Here is a 27758-nt window from a genome sequence, read left to right as displayed (position 1 = left end):
AAGTGGTCTTTCTATTTTGTTCACAATTCGCAGCCCTATGACAAAATTTCGCAACCATACTCCATGATTGGATGCCGCATAACATGCTATAAATTCTGCTTCCATAGTTGAAGCTGCCGTGAGTGTTTGTTTAACACTTTTCCACGATATAGCTCCACCAGCTAACAGAAAAACATAACCAGACGTGGATCGACGACTGTCTTGGCATCCAGCAAAATCAGAATCTGTATAACCAATGATCTCCAAATCTTCTGATTTTCTGTAAATTAACATGTGATGTTTGGTTTTCTGTAAGTATCTCAAAACCCGTGTAGCTGCTTTCCAATGATCCATCCCTGGGTTATGTAGATACCTTCCCAACATCCCAACTGCATACGCAATATCCGGACGCATACACACTTGAGCATACATGAGACTTCCTACAGTCGATGCATAAGGAATCTCTTGCATCTGGTTTTGCTCAAATTCATTTCTTGGGCATTGTGCAAGACAAAATTTGTCTTCTTTAGCAATAGGGGTGTTCCCTTCTTTGCAAGTTTTCATCCCAAACCTCATTAATATCTTTTCGATATAGTTCTTTTGCGACAACCCGAGTATACCTCGAGCTCTATCTCGATGTATTTGGATTCCTAATACAAAAGCGGCATTTCCCAAATCTTTCATTTCAAAGCTCTTTGAAAGGAAAACCTTAGTCTCATTTAATATCAATATGTCATTAGAGGCAATCAATATGTCATCGACATACAATGTTAATAAGACAAACTTACTCCCACGGAATTTGTGGTATACACATTCTTCTACAGCATTTGTCTCAAAACCGTATGAACAAATGATCTGTCGAAATTTGTAATACCATTGGCGGGATGCCTGTTTAAGCCCGTAGATGGATTTCTTTAATTTACAAACCATTTCCTTTGAATCCCCGATCACAAAGTTTTCTGGTTGTGTCATATATATCGTTTCATTAATGTCTCCATTAAGAAACGCTGTCTTTACATCCATCTGATGTAACTCTAAATCATAATGAGCTACAGGTGCCATTATTGTTCTGAACGAGTCTTTCGAAGATACCAGAGAGAAAGTCTCTTTATAGTCAACTCCTTCTTTCTGTGTAAATCCTTTTGCTACAAGACGAGCTTTATACTTACCCACATTTCCTTTAGAATCCCGTTTGGTTTTAAATATCCATTTGCAATCTACGGGTTTGATGCCTTCAGGTAATAGAACAAGTTCCCAGACATTGTTGTCTTGCATGGATTTATACTCTTCATTCATGGCTTCAAGCCAATTTTGAGAGTTTGAACTTTGCATAGCTTGACGAAAATTTATTGGATCATTTTCTAATAATTCAACATTTTCTCCATGCTCTTGGAGATATGCGACATAATCGTCTGGAATCGCACTTCTCCTTGCTCTAGTTGACCTTCTTGATGGCAACTGTTCTTGAGGTTGTTCATCCGGAATAACCTCTTGAATTGGTTCATCCGGAATAACCTTTTGAGTCAGTGCGGGGAGTTGCATGTTGTCCGATTGATCTAGATGTGTTATATCATGATCAATTATTATGGGAAGATGAACATATTCTTCCTCAAATGCAACTTCTCGTACCTTATCTCTATTCCCAAACTCAACATCCTCAAAAAAATGGGTTGTTCCAGTTTCGAATATCGATCTGTTTTTGAGATCATAAAACTTGTACCCCCTGTATTTTTCTGAATGCCCAACAAAATAACAACTAATTGTACGCAAGTTTAGTTTCTTTTCTGATGGCTTGTAAGTTGCTTCTGCTGGGCAACCCCATATATGCAAATGCTTTAGGATTGGTTTTTTACCCTTCCAAAGCTCATAAGGAGTCTTTTTAGTTGCTTTTGTAGGAACTCTATTGAGGATATATGCAGCGGTTTTAATCGCTTCTCCCCATAATGACTCTGGCAATGTAGAGTGACTTATCATACTCTTTACCATATCTTTAAGAGTCCTGTTCCTACGTTCAGATACACCGTTCATACTTGGAGTTCCAGGCATGGTATACTGAGGAATTATTCCACATTCATCAAGGAATCTTGCAAAAGGACCCCTACGTTGTTCACCAGATCCGTCATAGCGACCATAGTATTCGCCACCACGATCGGATCTTACTGCTTTAATTTTTTTGCCCAGTTTATTCTCAACTTCAGCTTCATAGGATTTGAACATGTCCAAAGCTTGGGACTTCTCGTGTATTAGGTACAAATATCCATATCTTGAGTAATCGTCTATGAATAAAATGAAATATTGTTGACCATTCCAAGATGCCGTAGGAAATGACCCACAAATATCCGTATGTATTAGTTCTAAGACGTCACTGCTTCTTTTTGCACCTAACCGTCTTTGGTTTGTTTGTTTTCCCTTAATACATTCAACACAAACTTGAAAATGTGTTAAATAGGGTATGTCAAGAATTTCATCTGCAACTAAGCATTCTATCCTTTGTTTGGATATGTGACCTAATCGCTTATGCCACAAGTTTGCAGAAATCTTGTCATCTAATTTTCTCTTTGTACCATGGGTTTTAACATGCAAGATTTCATGATATGAAATGTTTGTATCAAGCACATATAGATTATCATGACTAGAGAGAGTACCGGTACCAAGTAAATTCGAATTACGGAAAAGACGAAATAAACCATTTCCAAAGGAACAAGAATAACCGAATTTGTCCAATGTAGAAATAGAAACCAAATTCCGTCTAAATGACGGTACAACAAATGTCTCATCCAAATAAAAACAAGAACTCAATAATAATCTAAAAATGCAGATAGCCTCCACTTCAACTTTATTCCCGTCGCCAACATAGATGAATCTTTCAGCATCACTTGGTTTTCGATGGCTTAGGCAACCCTGCATTGATACACTTATGTGAGTAGTAGCACCAGAATCTATCCACCAAGTGTATCGTGGTACAGAAGTTAAATTAACTTCAGAACAAACCAAAGTAAGAAGTTTACCTTTCTTTGCAAGCCAGCCATGATAGCCAGTGCAATCCTTCTTCATGTGTCTCATCTTCTTACAAAAAAAGCACGCACCACTCTTATCCTGCTTTTTTTTTGCATCTTCTTGACAGGACCATCATCACTTTTCTTTTTCTGAGGACGTTTCTTATTTTTATCCTTTCTAGAGACCGCAAGGTGAGCACTTTCAGGTTTTTCAAGCTTCAATCGCTCTTCTTCTTGCACACAATGCGAAATGAGCTCGTTAAGAGACCATTTGGCTTGTTGACAGTTGTATATGATCTTAAAGGATCCATACTGTACAGGAAGAGACAACAATATCAAGTGCACTAGTAAGTCATCAGACAAATCTATCTTGAATGCCTTGAGCTGTGAAGCAAGATCAGACATCTCCATGATGTATTCCCGAATCCCATTTCCCTTATACCTTTTGGAAATAATTTCATCAAAAGCGAGCTTGTTTCCTGCTTCTCATTTCTTTCAAAACGAGCCGCTACTGCTTTCATGAACTTACTTGCGTTCTCATCATCATAGATGGAACCTCGGAAAACCTCTGGAATTGTACGCTTCATCATCATAAGGCACATGCGATTGGAACGCTCCCAACGTTCACGTTCTTTTTTCTGATGATCGGTACTTTCCGGTGTAAGATCAGCGGGAGCATCAACAACACGCATGGCCAAATCCAGGTCCATACAACCGAGAACTATCATGAGGTTCTCTTTCCATGCCTTAAAATTTTTTCCCGTAAGCATCGGGACCGAATTCAGCGAAGCTGAAATGTTTGTTGCGGTAGCAATAGTTGAATCAAAAAGAGAAAAAAAAAATCAGTCTTTCATGCAAATAATGACAACACATACGATACACCATACAACATTGATGTTCTATCTTTGGATCGAAAATCAACTTGTAAGTGGCATATTCGACATAGTAATCAAATCATGAATATCTCATATAATCTATTGAACCTTCCTTTGGGTCGATTCAATAATCATATATAATCTTTATGATATTCTGATTTATTACTTAATATATGTAATAAATTTCTGGCAAAAATTTTCTTCCTTTGGGCCGGTAAATTTTCCGCATGAAATTTATACATAAAAAATATTCTTTATAATATTCTCCGAATGAATTAATTTGTGACATCAGAGCTTACTTTGGCAAGGTGATGTCTCAAATTAATCGAATAGAATATTAATAGCTTAATATAGCATTATTCAAATACATATATATATATATGAAAAACTTTTCTGCCCTTATATATATAACAGTTGTATTACATGCAAATCAATATACTTTGGTATAATTGTCATGATTTACTGGTCACAATCTGTCTCTGCTCGAATGCCTTTTGTTGAAGAACATTCGTCGTACACATTCACGTGTACTCGCAGATGTCTGAATCATCCATACTGAAATGGGCTGCCAATGCCCTAATCCGTATGACCGAGAATTCCATTTACGTATACATATATACCTTTTAAAAAATAATGGGCTAAAGCCCAATTCTCTTTATATACTCTTTTTTTGTTTAAGAAAAACAAAAAAAAAAAAACAAATAATAACTATAATGGGTTCAAGCCCAATTTCCTTTTATTTAAATTAGTAACGGAAACTATATGCGACAATCATGTATAATCTTATTAATGAAACTAAATCAAAACATATTACGGTTTTCAAAAATTAATGTCGAAATTGAATTCTCTAGGTCATAAATATCAAGTTTCCATATTTAATTCGATATTTACATCTAGAATCAAATGCTAAATTTCTGTTTTATAAAATTCCACAAAACAGAAATTGATTAGCAAATAATCATATAAATGGAAAATTTTGACAGATTTCCAAAACCTTTTCCGTTATCAAAAAAACTGTTTAGAAATTTTTTCCCAAAAAACTCTGATTAAGCAAAAATAAATATTCAAAAAAATAAACCGAATATTGCCTTTTATTTGAATATATTATTTTTACCTTCAAAAATACTGAACAGAGGAGCATGGTTCATACGGATTCAAATTACGAATGTAAATCACTCAGACACTGAATTCACGGTCATGACAATCAACAAATTTTATCAGACGAGACATGATATGCACACAAAACAAGGACTCATAGTCCATAACCAAGAAACTTCAAATTCATTCGTCTGATAAAAAAAACTAAACATACAGAAAATTAATTCTTTCAAATATATGTATATATATATTTATATACAAACCAATATTTGTATATACTAGACTTGATTTCATGCACAAACGTATATATATCTACGTGTTGAAAATAGTCAATGTATTTATATATATATTCTAAATCTTGCATGAATCAATTTAACGGTGTATCAAATTCATACCAATACACAAAAAACATCAACCGAATTTTAATCAATCAATATACACACACATATACAAAATAATTGACTGATTTAGAAATTGTTTTATAGTTCTTAATAAAACATAATCGTTTTGCTCTGATACCAATTGTAAATAATTTACAGAATTTTATGCGGAAATTGACGTCACAAAGATCAAACGACATGCTTTATCAAAACAAACAAATAGGAACGATAAAATACGTACCTGAATCTGTCATCATATTGACACAAACGAAACACGGTTGTAGTCTTCTGGATCTTTACGCACTTTCAGACTTATAGACAAATGGGAAGAGTGTAAGAATATTTTGTGGTTTTCCACTGTACGATCCAGGGACCACTACCATTTATAGAATTAACTATCTGATATTTCCTAAAACGCCTATCAAGTTATAGGAAATTACTTTTTGGTATCTGCACATTAGCTCCTAAACTTTACCGAAATTACGATTTAGGCACATTTATTAATGATCACGTTTATACCTCATCAATAGTTACCGTTACAAAATCCATGATTTAAATCTAATATTGAATCATATTAATTGCGAATATTTATAAAATATTCTAACAACGTAAGCTTACACGGATATGAATTCGTGCCAATGTGTTATATATAAAAGATTTGTAACGTAAGCTTACGCTGATACGAATTCGTGCCAATGTGTATATAAATCCTTGTGTGGGTCACTCGGAAAATCTTCCCACGCTTTCTCTTTTTTTTGCTGCTTTTCTCTGCAACTTTCTCGCGTTCCCTTCTTTGTTTTCAGAACAGAGCATTACCTGAAATGAACGAGGTGCTTAATCACCGTTTTGCTAATTGATCGATCTTGTTTCAAGGAAACTACTCAACCAATATGAATTTAGGAAATCACATCCTTCTCTATCCCCAATGCATCTTTGTTTATTGAAGACCATGGCTTGAGCAGCTTCTCTTAGAGAGTTGAACTTTAACTCAAGAATCTTCTGTACTTGCTCTCCTCGTGAATGTAAGAAAAAGGGTTAGTTTTATTGTCGGCTCAAAGCTATTTGTTTCTTTCATGTCTTGGATACTGACCATTGATTCATTCACATGCTGATTCTTAACAGAATTGTTGTTGTGCTATGATTATTTATGTCTTTGTTGTCTGATGATCTTTCTTTCTCGTGCCTTGCTCGATGATCTTCTTTCTCCTGCCTCATGTTTTCAGGGCGAAAATATCGGTAAAAACATTTAACGGGTGGGGTAGATCCTGGACTATGCTCTAGCTATGGACAACAAGAACGAATCTGCATGGAATTTGGTACGTGAATTCAATCTCGTCCATCACCACAAGGTGACATTAATATAAAATGCTTAGTTCCATTTCCAGATGTTCACTTCTTGTTTACTAGCCATGAATCACGATCTTTGGTTCCTTGTCTCGATATTATTTCTTTTTTGTCGTCATCCATATGGTATGTTTGGTCCTTTTGTATTCTTTTATTAGTAACACAGTCTTCATGCTATCACAGTTTCTTAGTCTCTCTGTGTTTGAGATGAAACTACAAATGGTCTCCCTGTTTGAGTTTCCCATGTTTTGTGTTTCGTCTTCTTCCCAAAATGGAATGTTCTTTGAAACCATTGTTCTTCTTCCTCCTCTTCATTGTTCCAGATTGCTCCATGGTTACAAGTAGAAGAATACTCGAATCTGGTACGAACAAATCTGCTAAACGAATAGCTATGAAGCTGATTCACCGAGATTCGATCTCTTGTTCGCCGCATTCCAGCCCCAAGGCTCAATCTCGAGTCACCCTCGAAGACCATATCGATCATTTGATGAATATTTCATCGGCAAGGTTGATGTACCTTTGCGATAAGATCGATGGCAAAGGATTGGGTGAGAGCGATTTCCAAGTCGATATCAAAAGTACGATCCAAACATCGATGTTCTTCGTCAACTTCTCGATCGGACAGCCTCCAGTTCCTCAGTTCAGCCTCATGGACACTGGAAGCTCTCTGCTTTGGGTTCAATGTCTCCCCTGCAGATACTGCCCTGATCAGACAAGCCCTTTGCTCGATCCCGCAATGTCTTCCACGTTCGTTAACTGTCCCTGCCACGATCCCTTCTGCCGGTACGCTCCTAACTCCCGCTGTGGCTCGGCCAACGAGTGTCTCTACGAGCAGGTTTACATAAATGGTGGTGGGTCGAGAGGCGTGCTCGGTACAGAACGGTTAACATTCACAACTCCGACCCGAGACACTGTCGTTGCTCAGAATGTTGTCTTCGGTTGTGGCCACGATAATGGGGACCAGATGGACACGGAGTTCACGGGTGTCATGGGACTAGGCTCTAAACGAACATCTCTAGCCGTACAGCTTGGGTCCAAATTCTCATATTGTATCGGCGATCTAACCGATAAGGACTATAGCTTCAATCAACTAGTTCTAGGTGAGGAAGCCGATATTCTTGGGGATCCAACACCCATTGAGACAAAAAGTGGCATCTACTTTGTGAACGTAGGAAGCATCAGTGTCGGGTCAAGACAACTAGAGATTGAACCGGGGGCGTTCACAAGAAGAGGGCCGAGAACAGGGGTGATACTCGACTCGGGCACACTATTCACATGGCTTGCAGATTCAGCCTATAGGGAACTCTACAACGAAATCAAAACCCTTTTGGATGGGCAGCTAGAGAGATACTGGTACAGAGACTACTTATGCTACAACGGGAGAGTGACTGAAGATCTGATAGGTTTTCCGACCGTGACATTCCGTTTTTCAGGGGAGGCTGAATTGGCATTGGAGGCTACGAGCTTGTTTTACCAGATGCCGAAATCCGAAGCGTATCAGGATGTATTCTGCATGGCAATAAGGCCAACCAAAGATCAAGGAGTACAATTTAAGGATTTCACAGCTATTGGACTAATGGCTCAGCAGTACTATAATATCGGTTACGACCTCAAAGATCAAAAGCTTTATCTCCAGAGAGTCGACTGCGTACTCCTAAACGACTATTCACCGTCATGATTTGTGTATTTTGATGAAAGTTCCAAAATTTAGCTCATTTTCAAAGTGACAAAACATTGGTAAAGATCGTGTTGTATTGTTTGTTCATTAAAAAAAAAGATACTCATCTTGTTCTTGTCCTGATAGCCTGCCCTCTCGAAGCTTTCCTCTCCATTTTCTCCCTTTTCTTACGAGTTTTCTCATCTTCCACTTCTCCCTGGTTCAGGCACGGACACAGAACCTTTAAGGTTAAGTTAAAGCACAGTAATAAGCTTTGTCTCCTGCTTTTACTAGGAATGAGCTGATTACCTCTGAACCATGAGACAAGAACCCTCGAACAAGACCAGAAGCTTTGTAAGCACCAAATGCAGGAATCTAAAGGAAACAAACATTCAGCTGTTATTCTTGATCCTACTGTTCCTTAAGGCGGCATTCAAGCCTCACACCCTGTCTTATGGGATCAATAAAAAAGAGAGAGAAAACGGGATTTACCAATAGATATGTGTACCAAAATTTGTCGGAGATGATGGATGCTAACTGCACGAACATCGTGATGTAGACTACATCATGCAAATATCTGCAAAGAATGGAAACGAAACATTCAAAATCGATATATGCATCAGATAAACTTATACACAATCCAGATGACCCCATAAGAACAACACTGTAAAAACTTTCCATATTACCAGTTTTATCACTCAATCATTAAGTATTATCCAGACTAAGATTACAAAACCCTCAAACAACAACTCTCCTGTTCAAAGGAAGAAGTACCAGCCAAAAGATTCAGACTTTAAACCGGATAATGATTGAAGAGTGAAAAACATTCAGACAACATGGGAACATACCCACAAATACCACCGCTTGTCATGTCGAATCCACCATCAATAAGCTCGCCACTATCGGTAAAGCTAGGTTTTGCCATCTGATCAAGCTGCTTATACGGAATCGCGTAAGCCAGAGACGTTATGAGCAGACCAATCCAGTGTTTCCAAGCAACACTTGAGTGGAAAATCAGCATCCTCGCTATGATGTACACGACCTATATTTCCACAAAAACAACGCGCATCACAAAAGCGAATCCTCGAATTTGTTGAAATAAATCATCTGGGTTGACCTAAAAATCGAAAATCTGAGCACAAAAAGAAGCGAATCGGTCACTTTCTCGCACCCGAAGCTTTCGCGATTTCGTGTACGTAATTGTATCAAAATCCAAAAGATCACAACTCCAAATAGGTATATAGATGAAAGAGAGAGGGGAAGTACATTGCATCCGATGATGAGACGACGGAGTTTGGCCATGTGTCGAGCGTTTTCCTCCTTTCGCTTCTTCGCTCCTTGATTCGCCATCCTCTCTCTCTCCCGTCTCCACGAAACACAAAACAGAGGCCGCAGTTGCAAAGTCAATCAAAAGCTTTGACTTATCGTAAACATGGGCCGCATATCTCGTTTCCTGGCCCAGACCCATTATTTGGCCCATAATCTTTTTGTTATAACATTGCATAAATCTGTGATTTTAGTAAAAATAATCGGACTGTTTCCATAATTTTAATCTGTACCAAAATAAAATGCATGATCTTGTCAATTAATTATCTGTTTAAACTCACATGATACATTAGAACTTAAAAACTCTTGAAATGTTACCAAAAAAAATTAGCAAATTGTAACAACCCAGTTTTTTTTTAAAAAAAAATCCGGACCGTCCGGTCTAGAGACACCAGAACGGACGGACCGGTGAAGCCAGACCGGACAGACCGCTGACCATAAATTATGCAACAGACGGACCCGACTGTCGGCAGCGACCAAAGTCGCGATTTTCGTCCGGATTTGGCTGAAAACGACATTTACCCACTAATCTTCGACAAAAATCACGATTTTTCAACCCTAGGGACCCTATAGCTCAATCATACCGGTCTAAGTCTAAGTCCGGATTTTCTACAGAAATCTGCCCAAAAATCCGAGTTCTTCTCATCATTTTCCTCTCTCCATTCTCTTTAACTTCAACCCCGAAATTCTCTGTCAAAACCAAAGGATTCGCACCCAAATCGGTTTCTACAGAGCAAGAGAAGCGTCCCCAAGCTTCCTATCCGTTACCTAGAACACGAGATTAACCCGAGGTGAGTGAATTCGAGTTTAATTTGGAAGTCTGTTGACATAGGATTTTGGATTTCTGTGTGTTTCGTGTCATATTGATGTTTGATTCGTGTTCTACATGAAATTATATGACTTCTGATGAACTACCCATAGTGAATCATGCATGTTTGAGTGTTTTTGATGAGATCCGAGGATCAGAACGTCCGGACTGAGGCCAGACCGTCTGTTCTAGGTCTGCAGGAGAAAACGCGAAGTCCAGAGGTTGAAGACGAAGTCCAGACCGTCCATTCTGGATAGTCCGGAACGTCTGTTCTGCACCAGCCAGACCGTCCAGTCTGGACAAGGCGGAACGTCCGTTCCGAACCGACTGGAACGATCGGTCTAGGGACTAGACCGATCGGTTTGAAAAAAAAGAGTAACGGAACCTTAAAAATTCATCATGTGATAAAATGAAAGACTAGACTAGACGAACCAATATTACCCCGGTTCAAATAGTGAAAAAGTGAAAAATGTAAAATATACCGAAAATACGGGTCAGACCGGACCCCACGTAGTCTGGACCCAAAATGAATAACACGTAAGGTTAAAAACCATGGAATGAACCGAACTGGTTATCCGGGCGGACCGAGACCAGATAGATCATACCGGAGGTACAATTCGGTAATATGAATGGAAAGACTTAAAGAAAATATATAAATAAATATAAAAGACTACGCAAGCGAAAATGCATGTATAGTAACTAAACTATATAAATATGTGTGACTGGGGTAGCTGGACGTAAGGTTAAAAACCATGGAATGAACCGAACTGGTTATCCGGGCGGACCGAGACCAGATAGATCATACCGGAGGTACAATTCGGTAATATGAATGGAAAGACTTAAAGAAAATATATAAATAAATATAAAAGACTACGCAAGCGAAAATGCATGTATAGTAACTAAACTATATAAATATGTGTGACTGGGGTAGCTGGCATGACACTAGCGTTAATTCGAAAGGGTTCGGATTAACGTTTAGCGCGTGATTGTAGAAACAGACGTTTGTGAATGATTGCACGATGTTTGCGAGATTGCGTCCCATTCATGGGCCATCCGATCCGGGTCGGATGCCACCCATATGGGATATGATTGTGAATGTGGCGATGATATAATCGCGCCAACGTCCGAATGATAGGACGGTTATGGACACCCCGATGATTTGCGTAGATAGCCGATTGTAGTCGGTACTATTGCGTGACGAGGAACATACGGTTCTTGGAACCGCGCCAACGTTTCCGTTAGCGACGGAGCGGACCCCGGGATATGAGTATCCCGAGGATGAGGCATCACACATACGTAAGATTCGGGTAGATTGGGATCTCCCGAGGAGGTGGTATGGACTTACTCTAGCAGGTTCGGGCCCGAACCTGACAAGTAATTCCGCGGCGAATGGTCGGCGAGGGGGAGTTGCAGTGATTGGCTCTGCCGTTATAGTCGATGACGTCGGTTGTAGCCGACGTATGGTGAGCTCCGGTATTGAGAGGTGACATCAATGCCAGAGTAGGGTGACACGTCTAGTATGGAGAGGTGACATCGATGCTAGGGTGGGGTGATGTGTTCGGGTGGAGAAAAATATATTTATGCTGGATCCGAGTGGTTGCGGAGTAGATGGATTCCGAGGAGAGAAGCGGTTGTGTTGTGCACATGGGGAGTACATTACCTACGCATGGTGCGCGTAGAGATGATTTGACGGACTATGTCCTGCGACTTGTCGTATGGACTTGATTGTGATTGCTGATATGCTTATCATGGATTCTATGTTTTTGATTCCTATTTATTAGAATATTAGTATATATATATGTATTTGCTTTCCCTGGTTTCATGAGAATAGAACTCCAGGTTACGCCCGAGTTCACTCTCTAAGCAATTAGTTTAGAACGTTGTTACGCAACGTTTCAGGTCGTGAGCAGCAGTAGCCGAGGAGCGGACATCGGAGACCTGGCAGTGTACTACTACCGATCATGTATAATTACGTATTTTGATACCTTTATATTTTGGGAAACAGTTTGTGTTATATCGGTGGTAGACTTTTAAGGTTTGTAATAATATTATACTACCACTCGACTATGTATAATTATAATTGAGAATAATGTATCATAAATGTATATATGTGTGTTTTTCCGCTAATTTTGAAAATAAAAATTTTAAATTTCCGCGGATTTTTGGAAGTTAGTTTTTATTTTAATTGGCCATGTGATACAGCTCGTATTGCGGAATACGAATTTCGTGCGTTACACAGATGGTAACAAGTCTGAGGTTTTTTTTTCTCTCTCATTGAATTCGATTGACAGATGGTTTAATATGTTCAAATAAAGTTTTTTTATTTATACGAAAGATAAACGAATTTCATTTTATAAGTTGGTTTGAAAAATGGGGTCGTGATCGAATTTTGACAAAATTCGAGTATTTTTATTAATTCATTCTTTCTCATAATAAATACGTTGAGATAGATCTTTGACCAACTAATTTGTTATTTATGCGGAAAATAATAACATGATAAAAAAAAAGAATTATACAGCGGAGGAAACACTTATATGTGTATATATATATATGGCAAAAATAAAGAAACAAAATTTAAATAAAGAAAAATTGCATGGTCGGAAACGGACATAATTTTTCCCGCAAGAACTGACGTGGATATTCGTTGGCATGCGTAATGCCCACTTCCATTAAAGTCCAATACTCACCCATCCAACCCATACCCTCGTTCGTTATCCCCAAATTCTATATATCCTTTTTTTTATATAGACAAGTTGGCCAAAATTATCCCAATCTACAACAATATATATACACACACACGCAACGCACAAGTATTTTTTTAATTTTTTTTATATCTCACAAACTATAAAATATCTATAATATTTATTAAAATAAAATATCCTAATTCAAAAAATTGAAAATTGTAAAATAAATTTTATATTTATTAAAAATTAAATAATAATTTAATTTTATTTAAATATTGGATTTTAAATATACAAGTATTTTTTTCAAATAAAAGAAATTTAGATTTCTGAATTATACGAAAAATGTAATTATATCTTAGATTTATCTGAAATATCCTGACACAATTCCAAACATGTTCAAAATTTCGATATTCCATCTTTATCTACACCCTTAAATACGTATATTTATCTTATCTTAAAATATTCTCCGACAACAAGTTATTCATTATAATCACAATAAATTAGTAATAAAACACGCATATGTGAAATAATGTTATTTTTTTTAATTATAGTAAAAGTATTGATGCTTCATCGATAAAATTCCCATATGTATAGATAAAATGTTCAAGAAAGATAATACGAGGATATTTCTTTTATCTTTTTTAAGTATTTCACTTGCCTCTGTTAATTACAATCATATGTCTAGATATCTATTGAATAAAATTTGGATTATACTATTTTGATATATTTTTCAAATTATTTATACTTTTTATAAATAAAATACATGATTAAATAAGTACCTATTGCAAACAAAAAACACTCTAGATATCACGTGAAGTTCTGGTCTATGAACAAATATTTTCTGTAGTCTATGAATATGGAATATATTATTAAAAACAATAAAAGGGAAAAAATGGAAACAACCAATCGTAGGGTTTTTACTTTTGCAAATGGTGTAATTAGAGGCCAAAAACGGCAATCTAATTATAGTTTTTCGTATTTTTTTTTTAAAAAAAAAGGATTATAATATTTGCTCACGTTTCCTTTTCTCTATCTAATTCCAATCCGTCTTCTTCATCGTTTCTCTCTTCCTCGATCATATACTTCGTCTCCTTCCTGAAACTTTGGGTGCCTGTCTTATCGAGACACCCATTACCAAAACATCATCGTACCTTCAAATCTTTTGCTTTTTTTTATTTAACTTTTTTTTTCCTGTTACCCAATTTTCTCCCCGATCAGAAATATCATAATCTAATCGCAAAATCCAAAATTTTGAATTTTTTCTCCCGTTCTCATCGCGTTGTCCTACCGATAAAATTCCCTCCTTTTTTTCCGGGAATAAAAGCAGGGACAAATAAAAATTCTGGCATCTCAGGGTCGTTCTTATCTGCCTCCAGTAAAAATATAGGTTTTTTCCTCTGCTTTCACCAATTTCTCTGCTTCAGCTATCGGTAGTAAGGGTTACGCTGATTACAATATAGGTGTATGTATATGTGGTCTATATGTGTATATATATGTATATGTATATACTAATTTTCCAGGAACAGTGGTTGATGCTTTGAATATTTTAGTTCCTCCTCCTTGATTTTCTATGGTGATACTGATGCTCATATTGTTTTGAATTATCTTTTTTTTTTACTTTGTCTTTACCCATAAATTTCGTAATTATATTCAACTTTGAATCAATTTCTTATGAATATTTTTGTGTCTGGTTTCAGCATCTGATCCTGCAACTCAGTTGCATGATTGCTGTTCCTGTTTTGGTCGGATTCTTCACAATCGTCAGATGAGACCGATTCTTCGATCTGTTCGCAACTTTAGATGGCCTTTCAGGCATCAAGAACGCAGTTTTCTAAGCATCCAAACAAAAAACCGCACCCATTTGATCAATACCAATCAGAATCATGCTCTTCAGATCAATTTCAATGGCGATATTGATACAGCTTTGTGTTCAAGAAGGGTTAGTTTCTTGAGAGCTTTATCAACTGCAGCTGCTGATGCTTCCGCACAAACTGTTTCTGTTTCAGGTTATCTCTTGCAATTCTATTAATTGATTTTACGTGAGATTTCTGAATCTGAACATAGCTGTGGATTTGATTGTGTATGGTTGAATATCTCCATTTGTAGATGTAAATAGAACGGGCCCCCTTATCGAGTATGAGAGAAGAATCACCTCTGGTGAGCTCATGAATGGCGATATGTGCCAAGTACGAACCGCCCTTTATCTCATCGATGATCAGACTGTAGAATTCTGCAAATATAATAAACGAACATATCCCGAGTTTCCAGATGGAAATCTTGATTCGGGTGATGATATCACATTGTCTTTTGTTTCTTGGAACTATAAGGATTTCTGAGTGAATGAGATTTTCGCAGTTTGGGGCGTTGGCAGAGCTCCAGAGGCTGTATGATGGGCTCGTGGAATCAGAAAATGAATGTCAGTTAGATCGGTATAGGACTTCGGATAAATCGACAAGGCAGGGTTTTTTTCTTGATCTCGTATGTTTTTTTTTCTCGCCGATAGGACCAAGAAGTGTTGTTTCATGTTGTTCAGTTTTTTCTGTTCTCAGAAGCCGATGGTTCTGGTCTCGGATAATGCCTCAGTCATCATCGTTCTCGCCCGTCAAGGGACTGTACCTCTATGGAGGGGTTGGAACAGGAAAGACTATGTTAATGGACTTGTTCTTTGATCAATTGTAAGTTCTGACAAAATAGTAAAACATGTTCATCGTAACTGAAAACTTCTTGAATGTTCTGATTCATCGTTCTTGTCGTTTTTGAATCGGTTTCAGGCCTTGCAATTGGAGGAAACAGAGGATTCATTTTCATGATTTCATGTTGAACGTTCATAGCCGTTTGCAAGTAGGATATAACCAAAGAAGTTTTAATCTCTCGATTCGAAATCTTTGGATTGTTAGCCAGAAAGTTCTTATGTTTCGGGTTCACAATGTTGCAGAGGCACAAGGGTTTAGCAGATCCACTCGAAGTTGTAGCCAGAGAAATAGCCGACGATTCGATCTTACTATGTCTAGATGAATTCATGGTATAACAAAAAAAAAAGAGTGTATATGCACAAATATTTTGATGAAAGTTCTCTTCTTTCGAATGACCCATCTTGATTTTCTGCATTGGAAACTTTGTTTTGTGTTACAAGGTGACTGATGTTGCAGATGCTATGATACTGAATCGGCTCTTCAGACATCTGTTCAGCAATGGCATCGTAAGTGATCTATCATATTACTGTTAAACTGTTTTCCGGATTCTGTCCGAATTTGCTTCGTAAGTGATCTATCATATTACTGTTAAACTGTTTTCCGGGTTCTGTCCGAATTTGCTGGAACTGTCTTTTCGATGCAGATTCTTGTATCTACTTCAAACCGAGCTCCCGATAATCTCTACGAAGGAGGATTGCAGAGAGATCTCTTCCTACCCTTCATTTCCACATTGAAGGTAGCTTGTTACTCTCCATATCCCACAGCTCGGCTTCGGCCCTCTCTTGTCCCCGACTCTGTCAAAATCCAGAAATTCCCGTCATTTTGCAGGAAAGGAATGTGGTTCACGAGATTGGTTCATCGGTAGATTACCGGAAACTGACTTCGGTAATGACACCTCAGATCCCTCTGCAAACTCATCAAACTGTATCATCCGTATCAGGAATCCACACCATAACCTTCTTCTGATGTTCTTGAAACTGAGGCAGGCCGAGCAAGGTTTCTACTTCATCGGGAAAAACCTGTCGACCCTTTTGAAGCAGAAGTTCCAGCTACTGATCGGAGACAGTATCGCGGGTCCACAAGTAGTAGAAGTCGTGATGGGAAGAACATTACAGGTACAGGCTCACACTGGTTGGCAAAAGTGTGGTTGTGTTGCTCTTCTACTCCGGTCTTAATCTCTTCCATTTGTTTATGAGCAGATTCCATTAGGCGCCAAAGGATGTGCTTACTTTCCTTTCGACGAATTATGCGACCGCCCTCTCGGAGCTGCAGATTATTTCGGGCTCTGCAGTGAGTAATCTGCAATCATCGACCTTAATACCGATTTTTTCATGTGCAGAAAGTTGTCTTGTCTCTAACTTGGTTCTCTTCTTCATAATGTCGCAGAGAGTTTCCATACTCTTGCTCTGGAAGGAGTTCCGGTTTTCGGGCTTCAAAACCGGACAGCAGCCTATAGATTCGTCACTCTGGTAGACGTAAGTAATGCCCGTTTCTTCAAATCGTTTTTTTTTTCCGGAGAGAAACATCGTATCCGATGGATCTGACGGGTAGGGTGTTTGCAGGTGATGTACGAGAACAAGGCAAGGCTGCTGTGTACGGCAGAAGGCAGTCCTCAAGAACTATTCGACAAGGTTATGACAGTGTCGGACGCTAAGCACAGGTCTCCTCGGACATCGTCGAGATCGATCAAGAACGATAGCTCCGACATCTGTGTGGACAACGAGTTAGGTTTCGCAAAAGACCGAACCATCAGCCGGTAATATAACCGATTTAGTTTAATCTTACTTACCCGATATAGAACACGACCGAAGAAACTTCGTCTTGTCGTTGCAGATTGACCGAGATGAACAGCAAAGAGTACTTGGAGCAACATGCCATGTCCCTGAATCAGTAGATTACCAAAAACAGTGACAAGATTCATCATATGATCGTTCATGGATTCATTAATATATGGTCATTAATTGTATATTAATATTTTGGACCGTGACGATTCATCCCTCTCAAGAACAGATAGCATGCGCATGACTTTGCAGGATGTTTCAATCAAAGAAATGAAAGAAATATTGCTAACGTTGGCCTTTTTTTGGTTTATTTTATTTTATTTATGGAAAATGGCAAAAATCCACACAGATTATATCAAATGTGTAAAATTAGTACATCAATTTTTAATTTGACATAATCCCCCAGTCGATTTCGAATATTTCCAATTTCCATCACGAATTGTTTTGAAAATTTTTAATTACCGCCAAAAAAGATAGACCCTGCCACATCAGCATCTGATGGCTGATGTGTCACCACTCATCGAAAAATATGCCACGTCAGATGACACATAACCTGCCATGTCAACAATTCAGTTACTGGAATCGGTTCATTTAATCAAACCGGTTAAGTGTAAACCGATTTTTTTTAAAAAAAATGATGATTTAGGGTTTCGAATTCGAAACCCTAAATTAGAAACTCATTTCAAAACCTCTCTCCTCTCCTCTCCGCTTCTCTCTCCTCCTCTGGTGCTGGAAAACTCCTCCGGTGAGACGAGCTCCGACGTAGCTCCGACTCGTGTCGGTGTTGCTCCGGCGTGGCTCCTAGTCGTCTCGGTGGTTTGCTCGTGCTTCGGTGATTCACTCCTGCTCTAGATTCTCTGCTTCATCGCTCCGGCTCGGTGGTTCGCTCCTGCTCCAGTTTACCTGCTTCGGTTGCTCGCTCCGGCTCGGTGGTTCGCTCCTACTCCAGTTTCCCTGCTTCGGTCGTTCGCTCCTGCTCCAGTTTCTCTGCTTCGGTTGGTCGCTCCGGCTCGGTTGTTCGGTCCTACTCCTGCCAAGATGAGGTAAGTTTCCTGGGTTGCAACACTTCGTTAGTTTTCGATAGTTAAAACTGATTGTTGTAGAATAAGAAAGTTAAGACTTAGTTTTGTAAATTTATGCAGCTGGATTCAGATTAACTTTTATCTAGGTGGGTTTATGGAAGAAGTAAATGGCAAAAGTTATTACTTAGGTGGGTTAGTTGAGAGAGGAGCTTGGTTTGATTCAGATATTCTGTGTTGGTTCACATTTGAAGAGTTTGTCAAATCTCGTAAGATAGTCTCTCCAATAAGAGAAATGTAGTATAAGTTGCCAAGAGAGTCTCTGGAAAAGAAAAGAAGGGTTCAGAAAGAGATGGTGGACAGTGAAATATGTGAAATGTGTGAAATGGCAAGACTAGATGATAGTTTGGATGCTTTTATTGACCACCAGGAGATAGAGCCAGATGTAGAACCACGTCCCCGACTTACATGGGAAAATTCAGCTGCTGAGGGTGATAACCATGGTAGTCATGATGATAGTGACGATGAAGATTTTGTTGAGGATGGTGATGTTAATGATTCATTGTCCGATGAATGTTAGTATAGTGATGATGATATTGAAGACTTTGATGATTTTGATTTTGATGGTGATGATTTTGTTGAAGAAGTCCCCTGTGATCCGGTTGGTGATGTTGATGGAGATGAGTGGAAGGAGGATAATGGTGATAGCTCGTCTGATGAGTATATAGATAGTGATGGAAATATCCCACCAACCCCAGAAAACACAGATGAAGAATGGAAAAGCTTTGATAATCCACCGAGAAAGAAAGACTCAGCTTTTCCCTCAAATGAGTTTTTATATCTTGAAAGAACTTTCAACTCAGGGGAAGAGTTTAAGAAAGCATTGTTTGATTATGCGTTGGATAAGAAATTCAATGTGAAGTTGTCAAGGTGGGATAAGACGAAATTGGAAGCTATATGTTGCAATGTAAGGTGTCTGTGGATGGTTTATTGCTCGGTTGAGGTCCCTATAAGCAAGTGGATGATCAAAATTTATAAGGATGATCATAACCACGAGAAAGATACTTATGCAAGTTTGTTGACAATGCGTCAAATTGCGAGGTTGTATGCAGATAGGATTAGAATAGAGCTGCACTTCACAGCTGAAAAAATGCAGATTGACATTCAAAGATGTTATGGTTTGACGGTCACTCCTAGTAAATGTTTTAAGGCAAAACGTATTGCATTGAAAATGGTGATGGAAGAGCCTCAAATCCAGTTTAAGAAGCTGTGGGACTATGAGTTAGAGCTCATTAGGTCAAATCCTAATACCACTACGGAAGTCGGATTAGCTAAAGTGTCAAAGCATCAGGGAGTATTCGACCGTTTCTACGTGAGTTTTGGAGTATTACGAGAGGTCTGGAAAGCACATTGTCGTCCGATTATTGGTTTGGATGGGTTTTTTTTGAAGTGGGAGATGAAGGGTGAAATTCTAGCTGCTGTTGGAAGGGATGACAATGACGGCATGTTCCCTATTGCTTGAGCAGTTGTATGTATCGAAGATACAGATACATGGACCTGGTTTATGAGGAAATTGCGAATAGATTTGGGATTGGATGATAGAAAGGGTCTGACTATAATGTCCGACAATCAAAAGGTAATTGATATATCATTCTTCTTTGAAAGTACTATCTATTTACACTTGGTAAATGTGTTAATCTTGTTGTATTTGCTTTTGTTTTCGAGGGGTTAATGACTGCAGTTGAAAACGAGCTTCCTATGTCCGAGCATAGGATGTGCACACGGCAGATATTTGCGAATTTCAAGAAGAAATTCAAGGATCTCGAATTGAAGTTGCTATTCTGGAAGGCTGCAAAATGCTACCTAGTCCGTGAGTTCGAAGGATATGCCCTTGACATTAGAAGGTACAATCCATTGGCGTATGAAGCCTTCATGTGGGCTAATCCTAGGAGGTGGTGTAGGGCATTTTTCAATCCCGAGTCTCGTTGCAATGCAGTGCAAAACAACCTGTCGGAGAGTTTTAATGGTTCGATTAGAAATGCCCGACTACGACCACTAATTGATATGCTTGAGGAAATCCGCAGAAAAGCAATGCAACGTAACTCATGACGAGCACGTCAGGCTGAAAGGTGTAAAACTGAGTTAACACCTAGGTTTATGAGGAAGTTGGACACCATGCTGACCTGAGCTCGAAATTGTCACATCATAAAAAGTGGACAGGGAAAATATGAGGTGTCTGAATTTGGTGTTATTTACACGGTTGATTTATCTGCAAATCAATGTGCTTGTCGGAGATGGCAATTCTTGTCAACATGCCATTGTTGTAATCAAAGTGACTCGAGACAAACTTTCAAGGTTAGGAAAATCGTACAGTTTAGCCTATATTGAATATATTGGTGACTCACTTTCAATTTTTTTGCAGGTATGTTTCTCATTATTTCTTGAAACATACCAGAACAATATCAACTCTGTCAATGGTGAATCGTTATGGCAAAGATCCGACAAACCTCCCATTTTAGTCCCTGATGAAAGGAAGATGCCTGGTCGGCCAAGTAAACATAGTCGAAGAAAGGACCCTCATGAATCACCTACAAAAACTGGACACATGACTCGACATGGAAGGTTGTTTCGTTGTAGTCGATACAAACAAACGGGGCACAATGCAAAGACTTGCAAGTATGAACCAATTAACTTTCCAAGGACATCAAGGGCGTCTGTGGTATAACTACAACACTTTATTAACATGTTTTTTGTTGCTTTTTGTTTTGACCCATTGTTTTTTTTGTTCACAGCAACGACAATCAAGTAGCACTACAACATCGAACAGTAATGCAGTTTCGAAAAGAAAACAAGCATCAACTTCAGATGACCACACTGTATCCAATGCTCAGACTCATGCAAACTCGGCTCAAGGTATTTCATCTTTTACTTTGCATTTTCAAGCTTGTTTTACGGTGGTTATATGACGGAAAATTCCCATGATAGGTACTTGTATACCCACTCAATCCAGCCAGACAGTGAATTCTGGTTTCAACCTGACTAGTAGACGTCGTCGGCTTCTAGGAATGGCTCAGAATCAGTTTAATATCCCACGGCCGAATCGTAGTAATATGGTGTAAGTTTGATATACAATTAGCATTTTAGAAACTATTCGACAATAGTATTCAATTTTTAATCGTTGTTTCATCTTTTTCACAGATCTGGAAATGATAAAGATGTTCAACGCGATGGACCTTCGAAAACATGCTGATTGGATTTGACACTTCTAGCATGTTGGATTATTTTCAGACATTTTAAGAGATGTTATGCTGGAGACTTTTACAAACTTGTTGGATCATTTTGAGATATGTAATGTTGCAACCTTTATGTTTGTTGGATCATTTTGAGACATATATAATGTTACAACCTTTTTGTATTGGATCTTTGGGTCTTTTTTTATTTAGTATGAAACACTTAATGTTTGAGACATGGTATGTTGCATATTTTTTTGTTTGGTACAAATTTAATCGTACACAAAATCACAAAAGACAACTCTATCACAAATGCGATACTTACTAAAACCAATAATTCATACAAAAACAACCGAGAATAGTAGTCCCTAAACCCTAAACCCATTGTTCATACAAAAACAACCGAGAACAGTAGTACCAAAACATTAACCCATTGTTCATACAAAAACAACCGACATAAGTAATACCAGAACACTAACCCTCGTAACAAATACAAACTTAAAGTCGAGATAAACCAAAATAGTACAAAAACATAACAATTCCTATTAAGATAAACACAAATTTGTATTTATCGGCTTCAATTTGTTCCACTTTAGTTTTGTAGAATTCCAACTCCTTTGCCAAGACTTCGATTTTTTCCACTTTTGCTTTGTAAATTTCCAACTCATGTGTCAATGCTTCGATTTTTTTCTCTTCACCATTGCATACCAATTTCTCCATTTCTCTCTGTAGTGATTCAAATGCATCTTTCATTTTGTCGAATTCTTCCATCGTAGCTTCATCAAACCATTTGAAAACATGCTTTCTGCTACCCTAAAACAAGATTAAAAGGAATGCGATTCATCTAGACATCCAAAACAGAAAATCAACCAATATTTATACCTACATAAATCATGTTTATACACAATACCTCTTGATTAGCACATCGAAAAAATACTCTTCCGGGATTGTTGTATGTTTTTGAAGTAAATCTCATGACACGACTTCCACATTCACATTTTTGTGGGAATCCCTTCGCCGGTATAGCTTCAGCTCTATGGTTATTAGAACTCCCACTATATTTCGAACTGCCTTCGGATTTACAACTCATTCTACACACATAAAACCACAATGCATTCTCATCACAGAATCAAAACTTATAACCGATGAAAACAGAACCACAATAACTGGATCCAATCTGGCAAAGCACGAGCAGGATAGACCACTATCGAAAACGAAAATGATGTACCTGCCAAAGCACGGGCAAGGAAAACACGATGCACACGAAACACGATGCACGATCGAACCACGATGCAGGATAGAAACATCGAAGTAGGAGCAAACCACTGAAACACGAGCGAAACTCTGAGACGACTAGGAGCCACGCCGAAGCAACACCGACACGAGTCGGAGCTACGCCGGAGCTCATCTCAGCGGAGGAGTTTTCCAGCGCCAGAGGAGGAGAGAGAAGCAGAGAGGGGAGGAGAGAGGTTCCGAATGTGAGTTTCTGATTTAGGGTTTCGAATTAGAAACCCTAAATCCTCATTTTTTTTAAAAAAAATCGGTTTTCACTTAACCGATTTGATTAAATGAACCGATTTTAGTAACCGAATTGCTGACATGGCAGGTTACGTGTCATCTGACGTGGCATATTTTTCGACGAGTGGTGACACATCAACCATCAGACGCTGATGTGGCAGGGTCAATATCCTTTCTGTTGGTAATTGAAAATTTTCAAAACAATTCGTGATGGAAATTGGAAAAATTCGAAATCGAGTGGGGGATTATGTCAAATTAAAAATTGATGTATTAATTTTACACATTTGATATAATCTGTGTGGGTTTTTGCCATTTTCCCTTTTATTTATTGCTAACATTTTAGGAGGTGGTATTTTTGGTTAATTTATCGAGTTATTATTCCGATAATATTTAAGAAATTTGATAATATTTAGGTAATTATATGGACTCGTTTTCCGTTAAACACTTACCCGACATCAAACACAACCCCATCTTGTCGTTGCAGATTGACGGAGATGAGCAGCAAAGAGTGCTTGGAGCAACATCAAAAACAGTGATAAGATTCATCATATGATCATTCATGGATTCATTCCGCTGAAAATATGTGGTCATTAATTGTATATTTTGTATCATGCGAACCAAATATATCAACCAAGAAAATGATGCAAAACTTTACAAATTCCAGCAATATTGATATCGGTAATTAGAGTGGGCGTTTTTGGGTTTGGTTCAGTATTTGTTCCGTTTGGTTTATTCGTTTTTATAAAAAAAATATATATGTCAACCGATTATTATATGATATTATATCTGGATCGGTTTTAGAAAGTTTTTGTTTTTTCGTGTTTTTTTAAAATCGGTTTGGTTATGTAACTTATGTTATCGTTCGAGATTTTTGGGCGGTTCGGTTCGAAAGTGCTATCAAAACTTTTGGCTCGATCTTATTTGAGCATTGAAACGTCCGACGCAATTCATGTGTATTCGTTTTTGTGTCTCTACGGGGATCAAGAGTGCTTTCGCTAGTATGACTCAAGGTTAGTTGGGCAGTCGGGGTAGACTCGGGAGATGGGTAGATGTCGGGGTTGACTATAACGATCCGAGACCGCTACGGAATGATAGAGCTGTCCCCACACACCAACACGAGACCTTTCAGCATGTTTCGTCCTCACTCGCACACATCCCGGAAAATACTTCCCAGGAGGTCACCCTTCCTAAGACTACTCCAAGGCCAACACGCTTAACTTTGGAGTTCTCTCGATATGGGAAACCGAAAAGGTAGATACATCTTGTTGCTATGAGTAGCTCAATTAATTCCTTTAAGTTATCTTAGACTGTGTAGTCTCATACCTACACAACCCTCGGATCTCTCTCATTCTGGTGCGTTCGATTCATCCCTGTACCACTTACCCAGAAGCTCGTCAGGAGCCGCTCCTTGTCCGTGCCTCTCGCACCGGCGATCACTTCCCGCCCTCCTACGGTATCTTGGGATGTCACAGGCCCACCAGCTTCCGCCTGGTTCGTCCTCGAACCATACCGTACTGGGAGAGTACAGGCTCTGATACCATTTGTAACGACCCGAGACCGCTACAGAATGATAGAGCTATCCCCACACACCAACACGAGACCTTTTAGCGTGTTTCGTCCTCACTCGCACACATCCCGGAAAATACTTCCCAGGAGGTCACCCATCCTAAGACTACTCCAAGGCCAACATGCTTAACTTTAGAGTTCTCTCGATATGGGCAACCGAAAAGGTAGATGTATCTTGTTGCTATGAGTAGCTCAATTAATTCTTTTAAGTTATCTTAGACTGTGTAATCCCATACCTACACAGCCCTCAGATCTCTCTCATTCTGGTGCGTTCGATTCATCCCTGTACCCCCTACCCAGAAGCTCGTCAGGAGCCGTTCCTTGTCCGTGCCTCTCGCACCAGCAATCACTCCTCGCCCTCTTACGGTATCCTGGGATGTCACATTGACCCTCGGGGGATCATAGGTGGAGTGTTAGACTTCACCGGAGGGGGTCATATAGACGGTCTAGAGAGTCATACTAGTGTAGGTCTTAGGTAGTCTTCGGAGGCGGAGGTGTCGGGGGACACTCGCTCGGGTAGACTAGGTGCGTCGTGTCACGCTGAACGTGTTTATGATACGCTCGGTAAGAACTCTTCTAAGAATGGTGTTCCAATGCGCCTTGGATCATGCCGGGAGGATGAGTTAAAAATGGAAGTAACGAGAAACTTAACATGCTAGGATTTTTTGGCACATTTGCTTCGTGTTTGTTTTGTAGGTTTTGCAGAAGAAGGTGGAGATTTGTTGGAAACTTCTTCCGCAAACCCTCTCGACGAGTTGGCATCTTTCGAAGACACTGAATGAGAGAGCGGCATTGGAAACACGGAGGGGTATTTGGTTCTTTTTGTAAGGGCATATTATGAGCCCTAGGGTTTGGCGAATTCGGCTCAGACTTGCGTTTTGGTTCTTTGAGTGTTTTCTCTTCTCTCTCGGCGAACTCTGGTCCTCCGGCGTTCGGAATCGGTCTCCGATCGATCTCCGACGGTTTCTCTTGTGTTGTACATAGCAGATAGCGGTTCTCTCTTCCCGAGACGTAGGTACCGAGTGTTAGAATTCGGTACTGAACTCGTAATCCCTGTGTTCTTTCGTAGCTCAAATCAGAGTGAATTGGAGAGTTTCTTGGTGAGGTTTCCACTACACAAATTACCGTTTGATCAAAGAGATGTTTCTCCATGTTTTTTTTAAACCTCCGTTAGGTAAATTTTTTTAATAAAGTTTTTTCTCCTGATTATGAATAATGATAGTTTTTGGGTTAAATGGAAGCAGTATTCGAAGTTTTTAAAATCTAAAATCTAAAAAAAAATATTAATCAAGATTTTGTGGATTTAGTTTTTCTAAAATCTTGAAAAATTATTTTAGTGCAAATCCAACTAAAAATCAAAAACTTCATTTTTAAAATTTATAGATAATAAACTAAAAACAAAATCATAAGTAAAATCCAAAAACCAAAACTAAGGTAAAAAAAAACTATCGTCATTCATAGCCAAATAAAAACTCTAATATAATGTATAGACGATCACTCTACAGTTACGTATTTATACATTTAACGGACAAGATTTTCTATGAATTGGATGGCTAATGATGAAATTTTGACTGTCAGAATATTTACCAAGAGGCTTGAGCAGATAGAGAAGAACATTATCCAAAATCCGATTAACACTACAAAAAAGGCTAGTTTCCAAAGTAAATATAATACCAAAAAATTGTCAGAAAATCGTTTTTTCAATGGATTTTCAATGGATAAAATATATTAGAAAATATTCGTTGAAAATCAATATCCTTTAAAATGTTCAATGCATTAATGTTGTTTTTAACAGAATATTCATTATACACAGCAATGGAAATTATCCATAAATACAAATATTGAAATACAATTTTCAACGAAAAATCCGATGGAAAAGTTAATTTTATATAATATATATTATACATATTTTTATAATTATATATACATATTTATTTAAAATATTTAATTATATATATATATATATATATATTTATAATTATATATAAACATACAATGGAGACGAAGAAGACGATGAAGCACTAAAGATGCTAGGGTTTAAATTGAAAAAAGGTGAATTGGGAATTTTGAATTTTCTTATTTCATATGGTGTTTGGTTAGAGATTTTTCGTTTTTAATTTTACTTTTTCCGGTATCTTCTTCAGGTAATTGAGAGTTTCACAAAAACAAAAACTTGACAATACTTTTTTAAAACCCGCAAAAGCGAAAACGAAGACAAAGCCAAATATCTCTAAAAATCAAGATATCTGAACCATGTTCACCCATGTGGAATACAATATCCAACAGATTTTTGTAGAAATTTAGTGTTGAAATGTTTCAACGATTTTTTCAATAGATATCTGTTAGAAAATATCAACGGTATATATCAATGAAATTCTGTTGAAATTGTTAATTTTATATCAATATATATTATATATAATCTTATAATTATATATAAATATTTATTTAAAATATTTAATTATATATATTATTTTATAATTATATATAAACATACAATGAAGATGAAGAAGACGATAAAGATACTAAGGTTTTGAGTGGAGATGGCTTTTATTTTGGGTTTTTGGTTTTAGTTTTTGGATTTTAGTTTTTAGTTTTTGGTTTTTGGCTTTTGGATTTTATAATATTTGAAAGCTCAGAAAAAGTAGCTTTTGGTTTTTCATTGATTTTTTTACTAAAATGGTTTTCCAAGTTTTTAGGAAAAATAATTTTGTAAAAACTTGAATGTTGTTTTTTTTGGTTTTTGGATTCTAAAAACTCCAAAAACTCCCACCATTCAAGGCCTAAAAATGCTAGGGTTTCAAATT

General features: G+C 38.0%; 3 protein-coding genes and 1 long non-coding RNA gene across 9 annotated transcripts; 2 read left to right on the top strand and 2 right to left on the bottom strand.

Moving 5' to 3' along the window:
- Positions 1 to 2625: 2625 nt before the first annotated feature.
- Positions 2626 to 3586, bottom strand: LOC104819962. Its single transcript, XR_772888.1, has 2 exons — positions 2988 to 3586; positions 2626 to 2880 (listed from the first exon to the last, which is right to left on the bottom strand). It is a non-coding gene; the product is annotated as an uncharacterized LOC104819962 (long non-coding RNA).
- A 101-nt stretch (positions 3587 to 3687) lies between these two features.
- LOC104819958 (aspartic proteinase CDR1) lies at positions 3688 to 8466 on the top strand. Of its 3 annotated transcripts, none has more exons than XM_010550281.1 (3): positions 3688 to 3706; positions 6552 to 6644; positions 6996 to 8466. In XM_010550281.1, the coding sequence occupies exons 2-3, from the start codon at positions 6635 to 6637 to the stop codon at positions 8348 to 8350; spliced, it is 1365 nt and encodes a 454-aa protein (XP_010548583.1). In that variant the 5' UTR covers positions 3688 to 3706; positions 6552 to 6634; the 3' UTR covers positions 8351 to 8466. The 3 variants fall into 3 exon arrangements, with proteins under 3 accessions (XP_010548583.1, XP_010548586.1, XP_010548585.1); XM_010550284.1 differs by lacking the exon at positions 3688 to 3706 and adding an exon at positions 6332 to 6350; XM_010550283.2 differs by lacking the exon at positions 3688 to 3706 and adding an exon at positions 6344 to 6362.
- On the bottom strand, positions 8089 to 9716 carry LOC104819960 (transmembrane protein 208-like). 2 transcript variants are annotated; one of them, XM_010550289.1, is made up of 6 exons: positions 9596 to 9716; positions 9178 to 9371; positions 8822 to 8906; positions 8639 to 8704; positions 8454 to 8546; positions 8089 to 8181 (listed from the first exon to the last, which is right to left on the bottom strand). In XM_010550289.1, the coding sequence occupies exons 1-5, from the start codon at positions 9677 to 9679 to the stop codon at positions 8454 to 8456; spliced, it is 522 nt and encodes a 173-aa protein (XP_010548591.1). In that variant the 5' UTR covers positions 9680 to 9716; the 3' UTR covers positions 8089 to 8181. The 2 variants fall into 2 exon arrangements, with proteins under 2 accessions (XP_010548591.1, XP_010548587.1); XM_010550285.1 differs by lacking the exon at positions 8089 to 8181 and having other exon boundaries at positions 8365 to 8546.
- Positions 9717 to 14187: 4471 nt separating this feature from the next.
- LOC104819957 (lactation elevated protein 1) lies at positions 14188 to 17910 on the top strand. 3 transcript variants are annotated; one of them, XM_019203140.1, is made up of 15 exons: positions 14188 to 14609; positions 14845 to 15153; positions 15254 to 15333; positions 15503 to 15603; positions 15697 to 15822; positions 15919 to 15988; positions 16083 to 16169; positions 16281 to 16346; positions 16484 to 16576; positions 16669 to 16725; positions 16827 to 16955; positions 17040 to 17130; positions 17227 to 17315; positions 17403 to 17596; positions 17674 to 17910. In XM_019203140.1, exons 2-15 carry the CDS (start codon positions 14913 to 14915, stop codon positions 17732 to 17734), a joined length of 1485 nt encoding a protein of 494 aa, XP_019058685.1. In that variant the 5' UTR covers positions 14188 to 14609; positions 14845 to 14912; the 3' UTR covers positions 17735 to 17910. The 3 variants fall into 3 exon arrangements, with proteins under 3 accessions (XP_019058685.1, XP_010548581.1, XP_010548582.1); XM_010550279.2 differs by having other exon boundaries at positions 14189 to 14534; XM_010550280.1 differs by lacking the exons at positions 14188 to 14609; positions 15254 to 15333 and having other exon boundaries at positions 15032 to 15153.
- Positions 17911 to 27758: the final 9848 nt, after the last annotated feature.

Source organism: Tarenaya hassleriana, unplaced genomic scaffold (assembly GCF_000463585.1).
Source record: "Tarenaya hassleriana unplaced genomic scaffold, ASM46358v1 Cleome3, whole genome shotgun sequence".
Classification (NCBI taxonomy): domain Eukaryota; kingdom Viridiplantae; phylum Streptophyta; class Magnoliopsida; order Brassicales; family Cleomaceae; genus Tarenaya; species Tarenaya hassleriana.
This window is presented reverse-complemented; position numbering and strand designations above follow the sequence as displayed.